At 40.4% G+C, this 17058-nt stretch overlaps 2 protein-coding genes across 2 annotated transcripts in view; one reads left to right on the plus strand and one right to left on the minus strand.

Moving 5' to 3' along the window:
- The window catches only part of LOC117375293 (dedicator of cytokinesis protein 7-like), a 45118-nt gene that overhangs the window by 21972 nt on the left and 6088 nt on the right, over positions 1-17058 (minus strand).
- On the plus strand, positions 8180-15603 carry LOC117375294 (dedicator of cytokinesis protein 7-like). The gene is given in 16 exon segments (XM_055223545.1): positions 8180-8401; positions 10290-10377; positions 10845-11023; positions 11202-11270; positions 11409-11535; positions 12228-12440; positions 13505-13590; positions 13681-13756; positions 14031-14171; positions 14253-14273; positions 14275-14334; positions 14473-14480; positions 14784-14932; positions 15047-15177; positions 15268-15361; positions 15437-15603. Coding segments are annotated over 16 exon segments (1659 nt in total). The 5' UTR covers positions 8180-8351.

Raw genomic sequence — 17058 nt, forward strand, 5'->3', positions numbered from 1 at the left:
ATGAGGGCAAGCTTTCTGGACCAGGCAGATGGTTTGCTGTTGAGTCAGGTGCAGATATGAGAATAACTAATTAGATATATTAATTCTTTGTCTGGAAGGTTAAAAATACCAAGAAATATGGGGGTTTCAGCAGTGAATGGGGTGGAATCCGAGTATCCTGTTGGTTCGTTTTGCCATGACGGGTCCAGCAGTGATTTTTGACTAAGTTTACGACATCCCATGCAATTTCCTGTTCTGAAGGGCTCTCCTCCTTGCATGGCCAACTCCTGCTGTTGCCGTCCTGTGTGCCGAGTGTTCACTGAGACATGCTTGTTGTGACTCATCTATAATTGCATCCTCTGCCCCGGGACATCATGTGTGACAAATGACCTATTTCTGTGCAGACCCCCATAGGGCCTTGACCTGGGGGGTGGGTGTGTAAATCACTGCATATTTATTAATTTGTGTCTGGTTGTTTTATTTCCGTGTGTTCAGATGTGGTAAATTATCTTAAGTAACTAGCTTGATGTGATTTGTGTAGTGCTATTATTGTAGTCGACCAGGAGATCCACTGCAGTGAAGCCCAGTCTGGCTTTTCCCCAGCTGACCTTGAAGAGTCCTCAGATGTCTGTGGTTCTCAGGAGCTAAGGTGTGGGAGGAATATGTTTGCATTATTGACACTGACCACTTGTTATAATGGCAGAGTATTGATGCCTCAGTTCTCCCATAAGGACAAGTAAGGTACCGAATTCCTTATATAGTGTGCTTCTGCTGGTTTCTCTCTATCCTCAGTATCTATCACGCCTGTCATCGTCCTACAGTCCACTTCCAGTCACATTCTGAACATTGGCCTTGTCTGATATTTTACATAATTGCCTTACATAAGTAGCAAGCTCAGTGCAGAGCCTGGGTGATATTAGTGAAGATGAATATTGCATGAGGAAAGCACTCGTTAAGCGTTAATAAGAGGATAGAGATGGAGCCCCACTGTCAGTCTGTCTTAGCCCCGCCCCCACCGTTCTGTCAGGCAGTGACTCAACTCTGCCTAGATGTGCTGGAGCCTTTGAGTCAGTTGTGTGTGCCACCGCTCCTGTTTACCAGTGCCTAAGAAGGAGAGATGGAGGATTCAGTCATTAGGTGCTTGTGTTTTTGCCGGCTTTATGCTACAAATAAAAGCTGCTCTTGTCACACAAAGGCACCTAGGCCTGTCGACTGACTGCAGCCCCACTTACAGTTCACACTTAATGTGAATAAATGGGCTTAATTGTGGCCCCCTCATTAGAGCCCTGCTTAGTAGCACGGCAGCTGAATCCTCCCCTTTGGGTAAGAGGGCATTTGAAGCGCCTATTGTGCATCTCTGAATCAAGGATCAAGCATTGCTTTTGCTTAAAAGCCTTTTTATTATTCCACTGATTATTTTCTTATTCTTAAGGGTTTGTCCACCTCCAGTGATTAGGGGCCTTGTTGTAATGGTCCCTTTCTTTTTGAATATTGAGGAATTCGCTCAGATGTGATGAAGAAATTTGACCAGTTTTCAAGTTTATCAGTCAACAAAACAATACCAACTCGCCAAAATATGCTCAAACTACACAAAAAATAATAAATGACATGTTTTAGTTGCTTCATAAAATGTTTTAAAAAAATGTCTTTCATTGGAAAGAAATTATTGGAATCACAAGATAACAAAAAATACAACAACAAATCATTTGTGGCTGCAGGCGGGTTTGTACTTGCTAAAAATAAAAGAACAAACAAAAAATCCAAATAGCTTTAATAAAAAAAGCTATTTGCGAAAATAGTTAGTCAAAAATAGATTTTCAAGGACATTTAGACATTTAAAACGATGCAGAAACTGAATAATGTCCCAGTCAGTTCGGGATGATATTGACAAACCTAATACCTTGATATTTTTTCAATGTGCTAAAATATGTCTTTACAATTATTACTTGAGGTTGAAGTATTAAACATTACTGTGAAATAACCAGTGATGGAACATAACAAAGTAAAATTAGTAAAGTACTGTACTTAAGTATAGATTTTAGGTATCTGTACTTTACACAGGTAAATTTTAAAGTGGATACTTTTTACTTTTACTTCAATACATTTGAGAACAGGTATCTATACTTTCTACACCACAACATTTTTGAACAGGACTGAAGAGTAAAAGTATTTTTATTATTGTTTGAGACATGGTAAAAAGTTTAAGGTTTATTGTTCATATTTGCTCAAACATGTTCATAGTTTGAGCAAACAGAAATATATACAAATAAAACAGACAGAAAAAAAGAATGAATTCAATTGTTTCTGTTGAACAAATTTACACTGCAAATTACTACATTTGAAACTTTATCAAACTCAAACCTCACTTTATCAAACCTTTACTCAAGTAAAGTGACTGATACTTTTACTTTTACGTGAGTATTTTTTGCTCTGGTATTTGTACTTTTACTTACTTTTACGTACTCAATTTTGTTAAGTAACAAAATTGACATTGGCATTTCACTTTAAAAATAATATTTTATATATATATATATATATATATATATATATATATATATATATATATATATATATATATATATATATATATATATGCAAATTTTGCAATCAACAGCATTCATAAAATTTATATTGTGTTATATTGCTTTCCTCGATCTGTACAGTTCACATTCATGATATGCACTTGCTGCCATTGCCTGTGGTAGACAGTGCTGGCCCAGTGCACATGGGAGATGGGGGTAAGAGTGACACTATAGCCCGAGCCCTCGTGTGTTCTCGGGGGAGGGGGAGCATGATTAGGCCTGCAGGTCTGGTTAATTCACTGGCCTCTCCATCAGGCCTGGCTCTTGGCAATTCTGTGTTGGAAAGCAGAATCACTGAAGCGATCATTACTTTTAGGAAAGGATCCAAAATTAAATTAGCCTCGTTTTAAAGGACATTTGTTGGTAATGGCAACTGGCCTAATTCTACGCTTCATGTTTTATTTGGCATATTTTCTGTGTGGTCTCCCTCATGCTTTACACTTTCTCTGCCTATCCTTCCCTTCTTTCTATGTCTTTCTGTCTGTCTGCATGTGTTTGTCTTTGGGCTATTATTAGAGGAGACAGGCTGGTGGGAGTAGGTCTCTGAAGTAACTACTCTTGTCATGTTTGTATTTATAGATGTACATTTTGTTGTCCTGCTCACTATATGCCCTTTGTCTTAAGCACAGTGTAAAGAATAAAGAACCACTGACTCTAGCCATATGCAATTAATTTCACCAGCTGCTGTAGTCATTGTGTTGGCCAAGTATGTCTTCTAAAGGGCAAAGAAGGACATAGACTAAAGGTAGACCTGCTGTGGAACTCCCCATGGAAGAGTGAAGAGAGTATAAATAGATGCATACATGTAAGAAATATTATTTACATATTCCTAAATACATGAGTTCTCTTTTAATTCATTTCTGGTCTTGACAGTAATAGCAATACTTCTAAGCTCTTCGAAAGACAAACATGTTTCAGTTACAATCCTTTATATCTAAAAACTATCTTATTAATGTTTCATACTGTCCTGTCTGGTAAATTATCTGGAGACATGCTTTAAACACACAAGACTCCCATGCTGTCTCTTTGTTTATCTAGCTCTATCTTTGCTTTCGTTTCACATATAACTAGTATATGACAGGCACATAACAATCACCACCCATTGCTACTGCGTGAAGTAGCAATAAATACTTTTAATAACTAGTAAATACTATGGAGGGGAATTTCCCCTTCTTCAGTAGAATTGCTCTTTTTAAGAAATTGCCACTTGTGTTGCCTTCCATAGACATAATTTAAACAAAAACTTCACTTTGAAATGTATTTTTGTCATGTTTTTGTGTTTCCTTCGCTACATGTTCAATCTGATTCTTTCACTCTCTGGTCTAAGCTCTTGCCCCCTCCCTTGCACTGTAAATGGGAGAGTCGAAATCAATAGCACATTAGTCTGGCCGGAAACTCCTGTGAAATTAAATATGAATGACCGAGATGGCTGCTCTACCTGCTGCTGTGAGAGATGACTCTTGGGGATGTATATACAGTTTTGGTATTATTTTTTCCTTTGTACTGTTCAGGCCATTTCAGTGATGTTTTTCCTCTAGCTTACTGGATCACTATTTGTCGGACGTCAGGATAGTGATATGATTTGCCAGAGGTTTCATTTTCTCCTAGGCCTCGGAACAGTTACCAGGCCTGATAGCACAAATGTGATATAGCAAATAGGATATTGAACGTTGCAAAGCCTGTCAGCTCAGAAGCAAACAACAAAGCCACACCCATATTCTTCATACACAGCAGCAGTACTATTTGAATTGGAAAGATGTTATCAGTAGATCACATCTGACTTTTTTCACAATTTCCATCAAAATGCAATATGCGGCTTTCTCCTTTATGATGGTTTATATAGCCGCTCTTATACACACAGGAACTTTTTTATATGCAAATGCTGTACTTGCTTCCATTTTCATTAAGTGGCATGAATTCTTTTAACATGCTGTTTGGCTTAAAAGCATAATTTACAAGGTGGTTTGCAGAGTGCGGGCGCAGTGGTGGGTGGTAATATGAGACAAAAAGCCACTGCGTATAGTTCTGGGAATTGGCAGAGGCACTGGCACTGGTAAGCTAATACATAGATGATATGGAGGTAGATGTAGATGCAAGCTATATTTCATCCCATAAGAGATGAAACGGTTTGTGACAGATGGAGTGATATTGTTCCCCTGTACTGCTGGTGAGTGCAGCCCCTCCTGCGCTCCCTCCCTGACAGATGTAGGGGGAGGACCACGGCGCACTCTTCTTTCTTTTCAATTGATTTGGGTGCTCGAACCCCTCAGGGACTGGAGGGTGGTGATGGTGGTGGTGGTGGTGGGCTGCGAGGGGGAGCAGTAATGGTGGCTGGGGGTCCTGTCATTTCCTGCAACACAGAAGCTGCTAAAACTCTGGCTGAAGTGCCATAAAGAAATCATAAATATATAGTACCATATGCATAGATCTGCATATGTTTAAAGATGCTAATGTCAGTGTGTGATTCGTGACTGACAGTATAGCATGCACTCATCCATGTAATGAAAGCAGTGGAAAATTTGTGGCTGCCTGCTGCTGGTGGCTGGCCCCAGTGTGTAGCATTCAGTCATTTTCTTACAATTTATTGCTAAAGATAGAAAAAACATACTATCTACATTTACTTTTTCATTGCTGTACTTTGTAATAGTTTTATGTATGGTTGCATGATGGTAGGAAAGACATCCACCATAGCATGTCAAGTATTTCTGATCTTAATTCTAGCTTTTGCAAAAAATAAATCAGCCATATACACTGTAGAGTCCTTGCACTTACTACTGTATCAAAGTTATAATTTTACAAATACCTATTCATGCTGAACTCAAGGAAAAAATGCACTATTAGTGATGCTGGTTGATGCGTATTTAATTTTTTATTTTGCCAGATTTAGGAGGACTACAGTATTATTTAAATACAATAATACATTCTCACAATATTGATATTTGCATCACATTGTGCAGCCATATGTTGTTAAGCTTGACGAGGATGCTTGGGAGGCTACAGGAGTAATTAGGCAGATTTGGTGTAATTTAGCTATTAATACTTTTTAGCCTCCACTTTCAACCCACCCCTCTTTGTAGCACAAACATTCATGGAGTTAACAGCTGTCTTGTGGCAGATGTGTCTTGTTGCTTTACTTCACTCTCCATCCCTCGAGGGTAAAGGTCACGACAGGGTTGGAGGTCAGAGGAGAGAACCTCCTGAAGATGTTACATGTGGATGTGCATCTGCCTGCCCCATCTCCACTGAAAGGAGATTAGAATTAGCATTATTGATTACAGTGCTCAGTCTGGTGAACACTGATCCACCATCTATCTTTGGCAGCAGCTGGAAAAGCCAAGATCCAAAGCATGTGTTACTATTACAATTCAAGTTGTGATAAGCATCCCCAGAAAAAAAAAAAAAAAAAAAAAAATTCCAAATGATATTTTTTGTTGCGCCTGTTTACTCAACTAATGATTTTTTTGCTTGTCATTTTTTGAGATAATGATGTTAGTTTATTTTATTTTTTTACTGCTGCTTGCATGTCCTGGAAGCACATCCAGTAAAAAGTGGTTAATGATTTTAATGGGGCTCTGTGGGGCGGGGTGCAGGGTTTGGGGTGTAGGGGGAGAGGGGCTGTGTCCTGGCCGTGGGCGCGTGGCGACTGAGCAGGTGGATGACGGGCAGCTGAGTAGTGGTCTCCAGGGGGGCAAGGGGCCTCCATTTTGAAGGACTCTTGGGGTTGAGAGAAGCCCTGAAAAAAGGCAACCCCATCTGGAACTGAGGTGGGGGCCCTGGTGTGAAAGAGATCTAGTGGGTGGTGTCTGACACTCTCTCTTTTGTTCTTCGGTAACACAGCAGTGGTGGTAGTAGAGGTGGGGGCTCACTGGGCGGTGGGGGCTGGGCGTTCAAACAATGGTACAGATCTAGGAATTGAAAGCTTTCGATGAACAGAAATGCAAGTAAGCAGACAGGAAAGGTGCAGACAGAAGAATGCATGGGGACTGCCCACATGGAGTTGGTGTAGGAAACCTGCAGAAAATGTATGGATCCTACTGCCATACAGATTTACATTTGACAGTATTTTCAAGTGAAGGATGAAAAGTTATTGAAAATTAAAAGCATCTGTTTTTTGTATATGCAGGATTTCAAAAAGGTTTAGCTCAACTGAAGATTAACATTTCTTTTCCTACACTGGGGTGAAAGCGTGACCGAGCGGCTGCTTCAAAGGGAAAAGCAGTGCCTCATTTAGTTTTGTTAGCTTTCTTTTATGAGACAGACTAGTGCCTGCTGTGAGCCTGATGCTGCAGCTCTGCCTCTCCATACATAAACATATATCCCCAAGATGTCTGTCCCTGCTCTGCTGCAGCCAAGCCACTGTCACGCAAGGTTAATTTGGCCTGTGCTCTTTCATTTTTCACATCTCTTCTTTACCATTCATGCCATTCATCACCCATCTCACTGAGGACAGCTCGACTACCTGCAGCCGCTCTCCAGGGTGCTGAAAGGACTACTGCGGGATAGAGGCACTGACAGAGCGTGGGGGGAGGGCTACAAAAACAGCAGCAGCAGTGGCAGTATTAATACTTCATAGTACAATGTAGAGAGCACATAGTAGTAGTATATATTTTGGATATTTAGGCCAGTAATAATATTCTGTCTAAGTCTTTTCTTAATTGTACTTTTACAAGGTACTGCATTGTTCAGCTTAAACTATATTATTTGGTTTAGTGAAGTGAAGGATTCAAGAGATGCTTGATTCATTTACCTAACATTTATTAATGCTGACATTTATAGCCAAGTAATTAAACCCAAATTATTGTATAAGATCAGGGACATTAACTTAGCACTGAGCCACGCCTGATAATAAACCAACAAATGCGGCTGCAAATGTTGTCATCTTGTTAGGTCACATTTGAGGACTGAATCTTAAACAATCACACTTGAGGCATGGCTTTCTTTCTTTACCTTTTATGGTAAATGGCCCCACCTGCTGGTGAAGTGGTTTTAGGACAATAGGTTCCTTCACTGGTAAGTTGTTTTACCACCTGATGTCGCTACTATTGGCACAAAAGCGCTCAAATCTGTTAGGAACGAATATCGCACATTGTGCCGCTATGCATGACGGACAGTACATTTATAGGATGCTGGTTTGAACGGACTGGCTCTGCAGCTTTGATTCAAAGTGAACATTTGAAACGCTTGTAACTCTGAAACTGAAACGCTTGTAACCTTAAACTGTGGTGTGTGAGCACTTGTCTCCAGCTGCTGCAAACCGGTCAGGTGAGGTCTGTGCGCACAAATGGTGAACTGAGCGTAAAGTTGGAAAGTACCGGAAGTCTTGACTAGGAGATTCAACTTCATTTGAGCGGTGTGGCGAACAAATGAAATACACGAAATATGTCAAATATGATTTTATTTCTCTGATTTAATCTGGAAAAAGTATGCGCGATCACTTTTGTGTGATCCAAAAGGAAAACACAAAAACACCATGGACACTCATATTGTTTATGACTGCAGCCCAAGCCAAATGCTGAAATGAATGTTGAAAGTGCACATTTATTTTGAAGTTGTAGCGGATGTAATGGGTTTCAAAGTCACGTTTGCTGCTTTGTCAGACTTGTACGCGGAGCGGCTGCGTGTGCAGCTCCCAGCCGCTAGGAGCAACAAGGAGGATCCGTGCCCGGGTCCCAGCGTGGAGGAGGAAGCGTTCCCAAGTCCCAAGCCCACAACACAGACGGGACAGCCAAGAAACGGCGGGGAGTAGTTATTTCACTCTACTTTTAGACTTTCTGCACATGGGGAAAAGAAATGACTTCTACAGCGAGCGAAAGAAGGGCGTTTGCTCATAAAATCAACCGGTAAATGACATTAGTTATTGTTTAACAGCCTCTCTGGAGGTGGTGACCCGCTGGACACTGTGCGCGTAGCCTTTAAGCTAGGATTTATTGTATCGCTTATCCTAAAACTCTTATTTACACAGCTGTATCTGATTTCAAATAACCCGCACAAGCTCTTAATCTGCTCAGACTAGAGATTTATTAGCCACTCTTCATAGTTGTGTGTGTGGAGCGGACTGTGTTATCATCTCTAGTGCTTTGCGTTATTATTGGACGGTAGTCTCCATGTAAAAGTGAGAAGTGTGATTAAACACAGTGGTAAAGAGGAAGCGTGTTTGGTATCGGGATTTGATGTTGGTCTGTTCAAGTGTGAGAACACCTTGCAGCAAAAGAACTACTGCCTGTTTCCACATGTTGTAAACAGGTTCTTCTTCTTTCCAATTTAAGATGGCATCATTTGTATGGACTGTAAACAAGGATGGATTGACGATCTATATAGGCTGGGCATAGTTGTGCAAAGCATGTCCCATTTAACTATGCATTTGCTGCTATATTTCTCAGTTTGTTCCAAATGTGTGCACAAGCAAAAGGGTTGTTTTTAGGTGGAGAGTGTGCACCCCACAGATTTAAGTTGCATTCCATAAATCCTCTTCTTGTTGGGCCTCATGCTATTGTTTTAAGACTGATGCAGGAAAGGAATTTTACTATGCATTTGCAGCTATATTTACCAGTTTGTTCAAAATGTATGCACAAACAAAAGAGTGAAAGGTCAGATGTTTTAACCTATTTGTTTTTAGGTGGATAGTGTGCATCCTGCAGATTTAAGTTGCATTCCATAAGTCTTCTTCTTGGTGGGACTCACACTATTGTTTAATGCCGGATGCAGGAAAGGGTGGGAGAGAGGGGTGTTATGGTTATTGCCCCTTCAGTCCATAGCTTTCCTCTTTCCTGCTTTAAATGGAAGTCCAGACATTTGCAAGTTTGTAGTTTGCCAAGTTGCTAATAGATACATTTGGAATACTGTATTGGGAAAAAAAAACTCTTGGTGACAGCACTGTAACTGTTTAATTTCCCATTTTATTACCATAGAGGGACCAAATAATAATCACAAACCATTCCCCCTAAAGTTCTCATAGCTGTGTAGTCATTTGCAGCTTTAATAGCAAAAATGTGCATTATGTTCTCAGTCCACTCACCATCCATCTGCCTATAGTTGTAGTTGGAGGACTGCTATTCCTTGCTTTGTGTTTTTGTAAGCCCCTCGTTGCCGTTAGTTCATAAAGGCCTGGGACAGAGTTGGCACTGTGCCTGGTCTCCAGAGCCAAGACGCCACCTTTCTGTGAGATCCGTTAAACTCCCTTTCACAACAGCTGCATCAGCATCAGTGCGAGCAGCAGCTGAAAACCATGTGATAATGCATTCAAATGGCCTGCTTTGTAGTATAGCTGGATGAGCCATTTTCCATTCAGTAAATTCATGTAATTATGAGTTAAACCGTTGTTTTGGTAGAGGCACACAACTAGACCTGTCACGATAAACAGTATATTGACTTATTGCTCAATACAGATGGAACAATACTTTTTGGAGGTCAATATTTATGAGTACTTTTGTTGGCGCTAGTGGGAAAATGTTGGTTGTTTTTCTGAACTGCAATGAGATTTGAGCTATAGAGTTGCATTCTGTTATGTACTGCAGTGTTTTTTTTATCCATATTGTACATTAACAATACTTTTTGGGGGCTAATTATGCTTTATGGTTTTGTTTCAATATTATTATTTATTGGCTATATTTGCTAGAGCAATGTATTGCACTTCAAACTTTGTTATCGTGATGGGCCTAGGGACAACATGTTTGTGTTATTCCTTTTGTATAAGAGTACAACATTGTAATACATTTTTCCTTTTCCCAGGACGGTTGCCTCAGAGGTCAGAAAACAAGTTTCCAGAGACTATGGATCTCCTCAATTGTCAAAGAAGCGAGGAGCAGCACACCACCCTGTGAGTCAACGACTCACGCCTGTGTTTAACTTGCTCACAGCCCTTTGTTTGAAAAACTAATTAGTGAGACCGGAGAAATATGTGATTAACTTTGTGAGGAAACTCCTAAACACAAGAAGTGCTTGAACGAAGAATGTGTTTTATTTAAGTATAACTAACTCATTGTTTCGTGAGTACCTAAAAACAAGCGGCAGTGTCTTACTGTGTGTTATGATCCCGGATGAGCCGTTTGAGTTTTTAGTGTAAGTCAGTAGGCAAAACTAATTGGCTTTTACAGCACGGAACAGAATACAGTTTATTTTTGCAGTTGAACATCCATCTAAACTTTGCTTAGATCTTCAGACATGATCTGTAACGCTGTAAATGTCTCAGATATTTAATTGCTAGACCCTTTAGTTTAAAATGAAAAACCTCTGTGTTCCTCTTCATGTTTAGCGTTGTCTTATCTAACTGGTGTTTATTGACAGCTGCCCCTGACTGATGTGGTGGAGCCCATAGACTTTGAGGAGTATGTGAGCAGCCATGCCCCGGGGGTGGAGCCTGGGCCTCTGCGACAGCTCATAGAGTTTCCGCCCGACGATCTGGAGCTCCTCCATTTGGACAAAGAGTGCACTACACTAGAGCCCCCGCTGCCTGAGGAAGACGAGTGAGTCCAAGGCAAATGGCCAAGCATCCTGCCCTTTCCATTATCACACTCAGAGGAACAATATAGCTCCAACACAGGACAAACAGCACTAAAGATGGAGCAAAGCCTTTTCTCTCTCACACTGAATAAACATAAATATTAAAAGCCTTCTTTATTATTTATGTGTTTTTCTATTTAGTCCACTGGATCCCAGAGTGAGAGACGCCTTGGCAGTCTACACAGATGACTGGCTCATCATTCAAAGAAAGTATGTTACTGTCTGATGTGGGTTTTGTTGAACTAACCTCCATCACATTGTTTATTTAAGTTACACAAGACCCTGTTTATTATTCATATGATTGACAGATACATTAACACGGGGCCTATATTTTTCAACTTCCTGTAGATACCAGAAATATAGCACTGTGCACACACCTCTAAACTCTGAGCGGCAGAGAGAAAGGCAGCGAGGGCTGGTCAAACAGACTTTTGAACTGGATGAGGCCGCCGTAGCTGAGCGTCAAGACGATCAGGTAGATCAACTGTTAAAATTATTTTCTTTGAATGTTTCCCCCGCTTGTCATTCCCATTTCACACTTCACTTCACATCCTGTCGTATGGGTGGGTGATATGCTAAAAAAAATATCTGTCAGTTTTATTGGAGCTAGATCAAAATTTTCATTACACTTTATATTGCCTTATACTAATGTAACAACATCATATGCCTCTTCTTAAGGTTAAAACTTCATTGTAATTGTTTCTATCCACCTTTCACTCAATCACAGTAATTCTGAGATCAGACCAATCAGAGGTTTGGATAGGAAAAACTTTCTTTGTTTGAGCATAGAGCTGCATTCAGCAGAAAAATGTGTGAATAATGATGTGGCAAAAATAGCATATTGTCACAGGAATGAGATTACAATTAGATTTTTATCACCATATTGCCCTATCTTGTCCAATAAAGTACAGACTGAAAAAATCTTGTATATAATTGAGTATAATGGTGATGTATGACTATTGTAATTTAATTATAAGTGCCTAGTGTAAACTGAAGAGGTAGCTTGTTCATCATTACTCATCATTCGTTAAAACCTACACATTTTGACTCATATTTATGTTAAAGCGGCCCTTCCCCCACAGAGGAGACTAAAGCTGAAACATTTGCCTGGAGGAACAAAAACATGATCTCACTCTGCACCTCTCTCTCTTCCACTGTGTGTCTCAGGATGACGTAAAGCGGCGCTCTGTCAGTCTGGATGAAACCCCGCGGGGCAGTTGGGCCTCCAGTATCTTCGACCTAAAGAACTCCTCCCCAGACGCACTGCTGCCCTCTGTACTGGAGCGCACGGCGGCCGAAGACCTGGACCGCCGCAACACAGAAGCACGGCAGCGGGATCGCCATGGTGACCTGCTCGGCCTCTATGCCCCTCCTGATGAGGTCTGTGTAAAATGGTTTTCATAACTGATTGTCAGAACATGAAAACTTTTACTCAGTGCCAATAAAAAAACACAATAAGTGCCCAAATTTTATCAAACAAGTTCAACTTGAGTCTGAACTCAAGTTATAATCGTTTTGGTTTTAAATATTGTATACCAAAGAATACTGCATATATTCTCAGAAATAGTCTTTGAAGGGGCTGTACCCAATTTAGTAGGAAGTAGCACTGGTGCACTGTTGGCATGCTGGTTGTTGTTCGCAGTGTTGTTATGGCAAAATTTCACTCTGGGTAGTAAACGTTAAGAAACTTTAGGATGCTTGTAATGCGTTAACCCTTTAGCATCGGATCCTATCGTCGGCGATAGCGCGCGGATGCGGACTTTCCAGCAGCGTAACTCTGCAACCAGTCGTGCTCTCATGTAAATTCAAACGGCGTCTCAAAGCAGAGACACGGGGCTATGTAAACATTTTTCCGTCAACGGTAATCTGCCTCTGTTGCTCCGCGAAGGTGACGAATGAGAGTGCGGGTGCTGCGGGGATTTTCCCAGTCATTTATTCGATGCGTAAAAGAAAAAATACGCATGAAAGTGAAAAATAGAAGTAGATGTGTGAAAAAATGCAGTAAATTCTGATACTTCCTTTAATATGATTTTTATGGCTAACAAAAATCTAAAAGTCTAGGTGACCTATACTGGCCCATAGTGTGCTCAGTCCTTAAAGGGTTAATTAAGTAAGGAATAAGTTTGGACTGCTTCAGACTGTTTTGTTGTTCATGTTTTGAAGATGGTAAAAATCAGGAACAGTGTCTTTAACTATTAATATACAGTGCATATTGAGCAGTGCACACAGCCTGGCTCCAGGAGACATGATATTCTTAACTTCCTCCGAAGCAAATGTCCAGATTAAAATCCAGCCCTTAGTATAAAACTATTTGCCTTACTTTTGACCCCATTCTTTGTTTCTGTGCTCATCCGTATTCTGTTACATCGTCGTACTCCCCATTGCTTTACTGCAGTCCCGTTGCCATGACGTTTGTGTAAATGTTATGGTGGTGTGTGTGGCAGGATGAGGCTGTGGAGAGATGCTCTGTCCCAGAAGTGCCCAAAGAACATTGTGGCCAGAGAATCATGGTTAAGTGTTTGTCTCTGAAGTGAGTGCTTTAAATGGCCATTATCTGTCCTTTATGCTTTTAAAGATTCTGCTTTCTTTAATATTATGATTGTGTGCACATGTGTTTTAGGTTTGAAATTGAAATTGAGCCCATATTCGGGACACTCGCCCTTTATGATGTCAGAGAAAAGAAAAAGGTATGTTTTGTTGGAGTAATGGGATGAACTCAGTGTTTCTAAGTTAATTTTACAACTAGAAACCACTTATGTAATGATGAGCTCATACTTGACTAATTGAGTTTCCCTTGTCTTAAAAGGTCTAAGTGGTATCAGAGTTAAGATTACAGAGTCAAAACTGAATTAAAATCAATTGATGTGCATTACCTCCCCACCCGTTACTCTCTCCCTCTTTCTCCCTCTCTCTTTCTCTCACCCTCTTTCTGTCTTTCTCCCTCCACTTATCCCTCTAACAGATTCAGAGAATTTCTACTTCGATCTCAACTCGGATCCAATGAAAGCTCTTCTCAAACCTCACACACCTCACACAGCAATCTCCACCCTGGCTCGATCGGCCATTTTCTCAATCACATACCCTTCTCCTGATATATTCCTTGTCATAAAGGTATTATGAAGTTATACACAACATTATGTGTATGTATATGACATCTGTTTTCAAATGTAACAATTTGGGTGTATATTGCAGCTTGAAAAAGTCCTTCAACAATGGTGACATTGGAGAGTGTTGTGAACCGTACATGGTGATAAAAGAGTCTGATTCTACCAAGGTATTCAGCCCAAAATTATGTGTTAAATTCATTGCAAGTACCAGTAAATAGTAGCCAAAGTTCACGGCAGGCATTTCTTACTGTTAACACACTAATATTAATAACAATTTGCTATGATTTATCAGTGGGTAGGACGAGAACATACAGCATGGAGCAAAAGTTTTAGACAGGCGTGAAAAAAACTGTTATCTTAGGTGTTATGTTATCTTAATAAATAAAAATAATTACATCTTGTATTTGTATCTGAAATACAGTAGAGTTTTCAGACATGGATGATTTGTATAATTTTGAGGAATAGATTTTTTACCCCTTAACTGATGATAATAGATATATTGAAATAGAGTGCTTCCTGTACATTTATACAACATTATTTTTCCTATGTGGCTAGCACAACCTCTCTAGGTTTTCACAGTAGTTTTAAATATTCTAACTCTTTTTTCAGCATAAAGAAAAGCTGGAAAATTGAAGCAGCAGGCAGAGCAAGCGTGTATTCGTTTGGGGCGATTTCGAATGCCTTTTGCTTGGACGGCCATTCACCTCCTGAACATTGTGAGCAGTGTGGGGGGCCTGGATCGACTGGACCCTGATTGTGACACAGGTAACTGTCTGTCCTCTCTGCATACAGTCTGCTGCTTCATGTGGTTAAAATACACCTACAAAGGTCGGTTTGCATTTCACCACTTAATCAAATATGTCTGTGTATGATGTTTAGAACGGAAAGGTCATGGGACGTGGAATGAAAGAAAGAAGAAGGGATTTGAGCGGATGAGTGTTGGCGAAGACATGTGCAACTTTGCTACTTTCCGACCAGCTACACTGACAGTTACAAACTTCTTCAAACAGGTGTGACTCCTTTTAAAGTCAAAATTAACATTCACAATTTTATGTATTCAAATATATCCTGTGCTTCGGTTGTTTATGTATTTACAAAAGGAGGGAGACAGACTCAGTGATGAAGACCTTTACAAGTATTTGGCTGATATGCGCAGACCGTCCTCTCTTCTGAGAAGGCTAAGGCCTGTTACGGGTGACACAACATTCTATCACATTTTCTTTACATTTTGAGTGTCTGTTATGTAAATGTTCACTGTTTGCCCTTTAGCCCAGCTGAAAATTGACATCTCCCCAGCCCCAGACTCTCCTCATTACTGTTTGTCTCCTGAACTGCTGCATGTGAAGCCGTACCCTGATCTGCGCGTGCGACCCACCAAAGAGGTGCTGGAGTTTCCAGCCCGTGACGTGTACACGCCCCACACCACCTACAGGTGAGAGTGTAGCCCACACTACAGCCTGGGGGCCATATATTATATATATTATATATATATATATATATATATATATATATATATATATATATATATAATATATGGCCCCAGGCTGTAGTGTGGGCTACACTCTCACCTGTAGGTGGTGTGGGGCGTGTACACGTCACGGGCTGGAAACTCCAGCACCTCTTTGGTGGGTCGCACGCGCAGATCAGGGTACGGCTTCACATGCAGCAGTTCAGGAGACAAACAGTAATGAGGAGAGTCTGGGGCTGGGGAGATGTCAATTTTCAGCTGGGCTAAAGGGCAAACAGTGAACATTTACATAACAGACACTCAAAATGTAAAGAAAATGTGATAGAATGTTGTGTCACCCGTAACAGGCCTTAGCCTTCTCAGAAGAGAGGACGGTCTGCGCATATCAGCCAAATACTTGTAAAGGTCTTCATCACTGAGTCTGTCTCCCTCCTTTTGTAAATACATAAACAACCGAAGCACAGGATATATTTTGAATACATAAAATTGTGAATGTTAATTTTGACTTTAAAAGGAGTCACACCTGTTTGAAGAAGTTTGTAACTGTCAGTGTAGCTGGTCGGAAAGTAGCAAAGTTGCACATGTCTTCGCCAACACTCATCCGCTCAAATCCCTTCTTCTTTCTTTCATTCCACGTCCCATGACCTTTCCGTTCTAAACATCATACACAGACATATTTGATTAAGTGGTGAAATGCAAACCGACCTTTGTAGGTGTATTTTAACCACATGAAGCAGCAGACTGTATGCAGAGAGGACAGACAGTTACCTGTGTCACAATCAGGGTCCAGTCGATCCAGGCCCCCCACACTGCTCACAATGTTCAGGAGGTGAATGGCCGTCCAAGCAAAAGGCATTCGAAATCGCCCCAAACGAATACACGCTTGCTCTGCCTGCTGCTTCAATTTTTCCAGCTTTTCTTTATGCTGAAAAAAGAGTTAGAATATTTAAAACTACTGTGAAAACCTAGAGAGGTTGTGCTAGCCACATAGGAAAAATAATGTTGTATAAATGTACAGGAAGCACTCTATTTCAATATATCTATTATCATCAGTTAAGGGGTAAAAAATCTATTCCTCAAAATTATACAAATCATCCATGTCTGAAAACTCTACTGTATTTCAGATACAAATACAAGATGTAATTATTTTTATTTATTAAGATAACATAACACCTAAGATAACAGTTTTTTCACGCCTGTCTAAAACTTTTGCTCCATGCTGTATGTTCTCGTCCTACCCACTGAATAAATCATAAGCAAATTGTTATTAATATTAGTGTGTTAACAGTAAGAAATTGCCTGCCGTGAACTTTGTCTACTATTTACTGGTACTTGCAAATGAATTTAACACATAATTTTGGGCTGAATACCTTGGTAGAATCAGACTCTTTTATCACCATGTACGGTTCACAACACTCTCCAA

The sequence above is a fragment of the Periophthalmus magnuspinnatus genome, chromosome 8 (assembly GCF_009829125.3).
Source record: "Periophthalmus magnuspinnatus isolate fPerMag1 chromosome 8, fPerMag1.2.pri, whole genome shotgun sequence".
Lineage (NCBI taxonomy): Eukaryota > Metazoa > Chordata > Actinopteri > Gobiiformes > Gobiidae > Periophthalmus > Periophthalmus magnuspinnatus.